General features: G+C 37.0%; 1 protein-coding gene and 1 long non-coding RNA gene across 3 annotated transcripts; both read right to left on the reverse strand.

The window, feature by feature from the left end:
- Positions 1–661: 661 nt before the first annotated feature.
- On the reverse strand, positions 662–3,182 carry LOC120895317. The gene is made up of 3 exons (XR_005738309.1): positions 3,108–3,182; positions 1,621–1,689; positions 662–1,508 (listed from the first exon to the last, which is right to left on the reverse strand). It is a non-coding gene; the product is annotated as an uncharacterized LOC120895317 (long non-coding RNA).
- Positions 3,183–3,249: 67 nt separating this feature from the next.
- LOC120894972 lies at positions 3,250–5,662 on the reverse strand. 2 transcript variants are annotated; one of them, XR_005738265.1, is made up of 4 exons: positions 5,485–5,662; positions 5,018–5,411; positions 4,636–4,942; positions 3,250–4,564 (listed from the first exon to the last, which is right to left on the reverse strand). XR_005738265.1 is itself a non-coding variant. In XM_040297894.1 (4 exons), the coding sequence occupies exons 1-3, from the start codon at positions 5,627–5,629 to the stop codon at positions 4,735–4,737; spliced, it is 747 nt and encodes a 248-aa protein (XP_040153828.1). In that variant the 5' UTR covers positions 5,630–5,662; the 3' UTR covers positions 3,250–4,564; positions 4,694–4,734. The 2 variants fall into 2 exon arrangements, 1 of the variants encoding a protein (XP_040153828.1); XM_040297894.1 differs by having other exon boundaries at positions 4,694–4,942.
- Between the last annotated feature and the right edge of the window lie 1,374 nt (positions 5,663–7,036).

Consider the following 7,036-nt stretch of genomic DNA (forward strand, 5'->3'; position numbering starts at 1 on the left):
CGCTTAGAATTCTTTATCCATTTATTAATAGACACTCTAAATTGAATTTACGAAACAAACTTCTTATGTACAAATCGTTAGTAAGACCTATAATTACCTATGCATCACCAATATGGAGAAACAGTGCAAAAACACACATAAAGAAAATGCAAACATTTCAAAACAAATTCTTAAAACGAATACTAAATCTCCCGCCTTGGTACAGTACAAGCATTATTCATAGAAAAGCTAAAATTGACAGGATTAGCGAGTTTATAGAAAAAATCAATATTAAATATCGATCTAAATGAACAAATAGTGGCATACATACACTACAAAACCTCATCTAAAACGATACTCATATTTGTAAATACTACCTTTTTCTCTTTCTCCCTAATTGCAAATCCCAATATGAATTAGTTCCCCTAGTATAGTTTATAAAAGAATAAGTTAGTACATAGTTTAGAAAATATAGCCAAATTAAGAGGTTTTTTTGTAATTTTTCCTCCATCAATACGTCAAATTCATTTAACATCAGGAATAGTGTCCACAATGCCAAGTGCAATAAAAATCAACGAAATATCGCGTTATGGAAACTCCGGTACCGATGTAAAATACTAAATTGTAATTCAGGATTAATGTACATCTAAGAAATAAATACAAATGAATGAATGATCTGCGACAATATCATCCAACAAACGGTTGCCGTCTTGACGTCGCTGAAAAAACATTGGTCGCATCCACCAGCTTCGCACAATTCGCTGGTTGCGACCCCTTAGCTGTTCCACGTTCTACCGCCCACGATAGCGATGCCAACCATTCTTCACTCATTAAAAGAGTATCCATTTTTATCCGGATAAATTTATACACAATCGATAACAACGCGTAAACGATTCTGCTTGTAAACAAACATTTGAACAGACAGTACTGACAGAAAGTTTTCGCTTGCTTCAATTGACAGCGGCTTTGTGTTTTCGGTGGTGCACAAAACGCGTCTATACGACTCGAAATCTTTTTGACATAAAGATTTCCGATTTTTGAGTTTTCGCCTCGAGTTTTCGGTTCGTGTAGCGAGGCCAGTAGAACGGTTGGCACGTATGGGTTTCAAAACGATGGAAAATTTTATTTGGTCTTCGTTTTTTGGACTGATTGGAGCAAACAATTATTCCCGCACGCCTTGGAGAATAGAGCTAGAAAAAAGTGAAAAAAGGTAAATAAAATGATAGAATGACTTTGTGGTCGAATGAATTTTAAAACAACTAATTTTTAAACCACAGCCGTATCAGCGATGGAAAACCAGGCTAGCGAAAATCCAGAGATAACACTGGCTTCACTCAATGGAAAAATTTACAAGGTGTTAGGAATGATGAATCAAATACAATTAGGAATGCAGGAGCACGACAAAAAAATTTTGAAGCTGACAAATGCAATTGGAACAGTAAAATGTCAACTGGATTATGTTATAGATAATATCGTCGTCCCATCGTCTTCGACCTGAAGCGCAGCGGCTGCAAACGCAGATTCAGGATCTGGAACAAAAATATCATCAGAAGAAGAATTTCGTAAATTCGAGGAAAAGCTGTCGACGGAAGTTCACTTTGAGGAAGAGAAGAATAGTTTAAATAAGGTTATAGTAGTTACCTTCTATAAACAACGGATTCATGAGGCGTTGTATATTTTGTTTTGCCCGGTGTTTTTAATGAATTGCAACTGGAGTGGAGAAAGAAGAAAAAATCCAAAAATTAGTTTTTGTATTAAAGTGAATGTTTTGCAGCTTTTTCAACAAGTTTCTTCCCACGGACCGTCCGTGACGGACGTTAACTTATCGATGCAATAACAATTAATGAATATATCAAAACAAAATTGAGAAATGCAACGTCCCATGCTGGTATAAAAAAACACCAAACAAACAGTGGCACGCAAAACATTTACAAAACATCAAAAAAAGTGATGTGATTAGTTAAAGATACAGCTAGATTAAAGCATAAAAGATAAATGAATTCTATTTGAATTTAATTAATAAGCTATAAATAGTGACAATGGTGCTGTGAACTTTTATATGAATTGGGACAAGCCTACAAAAATACCTAAATAACATGATAGCAATCGAACTGTTAGATGAACTTTTTTCTGTGATGTTTTTGGTGTAAATATATGTTAGAATTATAATAAGCATAATCATATAACTATTGAGAAATAAAATGGATTTTTTAATAAATGAATGGAAAGACAACAAATAAGAATTAATACTTGAGTAAAAAAGTTAGCCTGGCAACTCGTACGACGTAACTACATACCCGTCATGGATTCAAGTCCCGAATAGACCTGCTATGGTAACAATAAGTGACTGAAAGCCAAGCTCATTTTACTAGTGGGCATAACCTTGACCGACAGCGGTTGTTGTGCCAAAGAAGAAGAAGAAGAAAAAAGTTTGTATTTTATGAATGAAGATCAGTAAAAGCTTTGATTATCTCTTCTTCTTCTTTGGCCCAACAACCGTTATCGGTCAAGGGCTGCCTATACCACTAATGGACTTGAGTTTCAGTGACTTATTAGTTTCTATCAGTGCTACGTATGGCGGCCCGCTCCATTTGGGACTTGAACCCATAACGGGCATATTGTTAAGTCGTACGTGTTGACGACTGTACTACGAGACCGGCCTAATTTAATTACACTAAGATACAAAGCTACAATTAACTATAACTTATTAGAATTCATTGAACAGTAGTGACTATTGTAGTTTCTATTTATATGAATTTAAAAGGGGCAAGACAAACTATTTTGTTAGTGTAATAGCTTCCTAAACAATGAGTAACATATCAAATGATGATGAAGATTTTCCACCTCTTTCCCATGCATAGATTTGAGCAGGAAACGAAAACATATTGAATGAAAAAGCGAGTGGGTGATCAAATCTATTTGAAGAGCCCACATTCACGCGCGCGCAGCTCAAATCTATGCATAACCTTTTTAACAACAAACTACGTAAATCATCATCATTTGATATAGCTATTTAAAAATGAGCTACTTTTTTTTATTTCTCGTAAGGACGGCCTGGTTGGCCGTATCATTAAAAAAAAATAAAAAAAATGAGTTACTGATAAACATTCAAATAAAATAATACTAACATAAACTACTGCATGCATTCGAATCTAAACGATTCTAATGATACGAATGTAGTCCAACCAATGCTCCATTTGCCAAATAGAAACAAAAAATAAAATTAGTCAAATTAAAATAACCTTAAATAATACTGAAACTACCCGTGCCACAGAAAATTAGGAGCCAAATACCTTCTCTAAAATAAAACTAAAATCATATTATTATAAATAAATACAACTATGCTTTTGGAAAAGTGTGGAAGAGAGGAAAAAATCCTATTGTATCGGATGGAATGGTGGTTAGAATAGAGTTGCTGAAAAGGGATTGGGATGGTAAATGTATGGCCACTAATTTACATTTTATGTTTTGATGCGGTAGTTCTACCCGTTGGCGAGGAGTGTTATTTTTTACTTTGTAAATGTGTAAACTAGTGGACGATAAATCTATTTCTGAAATATGGTCCTTTGCAGAAAGCTTGAACTTCTCCTCTTTAGACTCATACTGCATACCAACGACAACAAAAGAAGAATGTGTCTCCTTAGCTTCCACAAACTGGCAAATATAATTTGTGTCACTAAGAAACCATTGGTTTCTAAAATTGGCTTTTAGGCTAAAGTCGGCTCTAACTTGCAAACCAAAACCATTAGGCATCAACTGCGGATAAGTTGGAGCGGGAATCCTTTTAGCTCTTTTTATATGTTGAAATTCCTTGCATATTGTTATAACGTGTTCCGTACATCTGTTGCCTGACTTACAACTACCTTTTAAAATCTGTAAATGATTTTCTAAATCATATGCGGATATATCATCTACCGCTCCAAAATTATCTACATCATTATAAATATGTATAAGGCCATGTACATTAGTAGTTAAATTAGTTCTACCATAAAAATCTGCAAATTTATTTACGTAAATATACATTAATCTTTTGGCAAGCGGCCAAAGAGGTTTGTGATGATTAGAGGAAAATATAGTCATAGAACAAAAATAAAGCAAATAATGACTAAATGCCTCCTCCCACATAAAATCTCTATACACAATAATACTAACGTAATGTAAAAATGTACGGAACTCTGTCGCCTTCCAAAATTTCATAAATTTAACGTACCGCAATCTCCTATTGAACTCTACTGGAAGCTGTGTTGCTATTAAAAAATTTGAAACTGTTTCTATGTGTGCCTCTGTCCATTTGGGGAATTTGGGAAATTTGTGCTCAAGAAATCCTATAGCTATTTTTTTTAAATGCCCAAATCTGATTGATGCATGCGTTCTGCTATGATTATATGATCTACAATGTTAAAACCCACCACATATTCCAAAGGTGACTTCCAACTTTTGTGATGTTCCTTATCCGTCCTGCCTTCAAAGCTTTCCTCAGTCCGCAATTCAGCATCCACATCATCAAAAATGACTTTTTTCCCTTCGTGTACTCCCACGCATGTACATTTATGACAGCTGTGTTTGCCAACGTAGCTTATGGTAGCTGAAATGTAAAAAAAACGGTTTTAAAATTTGTTCGTTGCTTTTTTATAGTACAATTATTACTACAATTACCTTTGGCAATGCAGCGGGCGGGTAAATCAGCGATAAATATGTGAAGTTTAACGCCCACCGTCTTGTCGCCGAACCGCAAGCCGCTTGATTGAAGCTTGTTTACTTCATCAACGAGAGGCCGCAAAAATCCTTCCACGTGATCCGGTTTGGGAATCCACAAAATACACCGGCAAGCATCACCGGTGCATCTGGTAGTTCCTCTACCTTAAATAGAATCGGCCATAACTGCCTTGCGGAACTCTTGTAAAGGGGTAATCCATCGATGAAAACCTGCAAAGAAAAAAGATCAACATGCGGGATGATCTCCCTATAAAAGATATTAGTATATTGCAAATTATATTATCTAATAAGCTTTATAAAACTTTAGCAAACGTGCACTCACCCAAAATGTTCTCTTATCACGGTCTCTATTCCCTGATACCAAAACTGCCCACCCAAGATTGGTTGGATTTCCATCCAGACTTTGGTGGACGTTTTTAAGAGGGTTCGAGCGTCAGCAGGAAGGCAGAGCTTCAGCTTTCTTCGCAACAGACCCAGAATCATGTTGACCGTAGATCGGGACAGATTTTTCGTTACGGCAACATAACGAAGTCCTTCCTGCAGCGATATGTTGTCAAAAAACTGGTAGTTTGTGTCTCTTTCCATGTACACATCTTCCTCGTCTTCCTGCCAATCATTTTCCTCCTGTAAATCGAATTCGGCTTCCCGTTCCATGTCACCATAGCCACCATCGCCGTCAGACGCACATAGCTCTGCTCCAGCGTTAGATTCATCAACTGTAAAGATATGTACATGGTTCACATTTGTTAGCTTAGCAACTTTAGCAGCTATGTATTCACATTTGCTTACCATTCATGTTGAGATTCGGCTCCTGTCCTGCCGTTACTCCGCTTGGATCCGGAAGATTCGGTTGGTGCTGCTCCGCTTGCCATTCGTGTTCCAACTGCTCCAAATACTGTTGGCGTTTTTTCGAAAGACTGCCATCCATTCGCATTTTTTTATGCCATTTTTACACGGCTTCACGATAAATTCCTATATTACCGTTATATTAACGAACCAAACACAATTATGAATAGGAACGACACTTTTCTTAACTAAGCTTCTTTTGGTGTGGAAACTTACCGGCGATCTGGTTCACAACACTATCCACGGCAATCAAACACTTTTACACCGACTGTTGGCACGATATAGACCGCATGGATATAGATAGGAAATAATGGGGCCCTTTCCGTTTGAAGCTCGTAGGCTGAAATTTCAGCCTGTCAGCTGTTTGCATTGTATAGCAGTTTTCGAGCAGCTATCTGAGGGAGTATAATATACAGGTGGGCTTATCCCAAGGTGTATGAATTTAGAAGACTGATTTTTATCGCTTCTGCTTCTGAATGAAGATTGTAAGGGTGTTTTGAGTATTCGTCAAGCCTCCAGAAAGCTTATTTGAGAAAAAGTGTTCATCCGTTCTGCCAAAAAGTGATGTTCCAAATTGGTTATGAAAAAATGCTATGAGACCACCTAGACTACATACAATTTGATTCCAGATTCGATCACCTGATTTCTTTAATGCACCTTGGGATAAATGTAAACAAACCCGGGTTTTCGAGCAGGTATTCAAATCTAATTCTAGCTTTTAGGCTAAAATTTTCTAGACTGAAAATTGCAGGCTAGTTTTTTGTGTGGTTTTGTATGGATTGTTTACATGATTTCAGCCTCCAACTGTCAAACTCCATACAAAAAACTAACTAGAATCGTAAAGGCCCCCAATATTGGTAAACATCGATCTGTCAACAGCAGATCGACCTAACTCTCACTTTACCCGTCAGATGGCGCACTAGATGCACCGAAAGGGACGACAGGGTTAGCTTGTGCGACAACTAGTTCTCCCAGAACAGGACCAATCACGAAGCGGTTCAACTAGGGTCAAGTTCGCACAGCTGATCGAAAACAGGGCGCCATCGCTAAACGCAAAGTTAGTCACAAATTAGAAAACGGATAGGCAACACCAATTTTAAAACTACGCTGCGAACATCACCAAAAGCTAGTTTGTGAATTTTGTCATCCTTTCTTTTTTAAACTCAAATATAGATTGCTACACACGTAGCAACACCGACACATACACTTTTTGCACACAGTAATCACCGCACAACTTTATTTAACACCTAAATACCACAATCACAGCTAAATATATTGAAAATATACACGAAAACAAGTTAAATTTCGTCAGCTTCTTTGATAAAACAAACCAAGCCAAACCAAGCCAAGCCAAGCCAGCTCACTTTGTTTTTGTACCTGTGAAGTGCCAAATGTTGAACTCTCAAAGTGTGAGCGAGAAAGAACAACAATGTGGAACTGTCACTATGGGACAGCTCGAATCAAATGTCATAATTTTTCGTGCCCCAAATGACAA

The sequence above is a fragment of the Anopheles arabiensis genome, chromosome 2, assembly GCF_016920715.1.
Source record: "Anopheles arabiensis isolate DONGOLA chromosome 2, AaraD3, whole genome shotgun sequence".
Lineage (NCBI taxonomy): Eukaryota > Metazoa > Arthropoda > Insecta > Diptera > Culicidae > Anopheles > Anopheles arabiensis.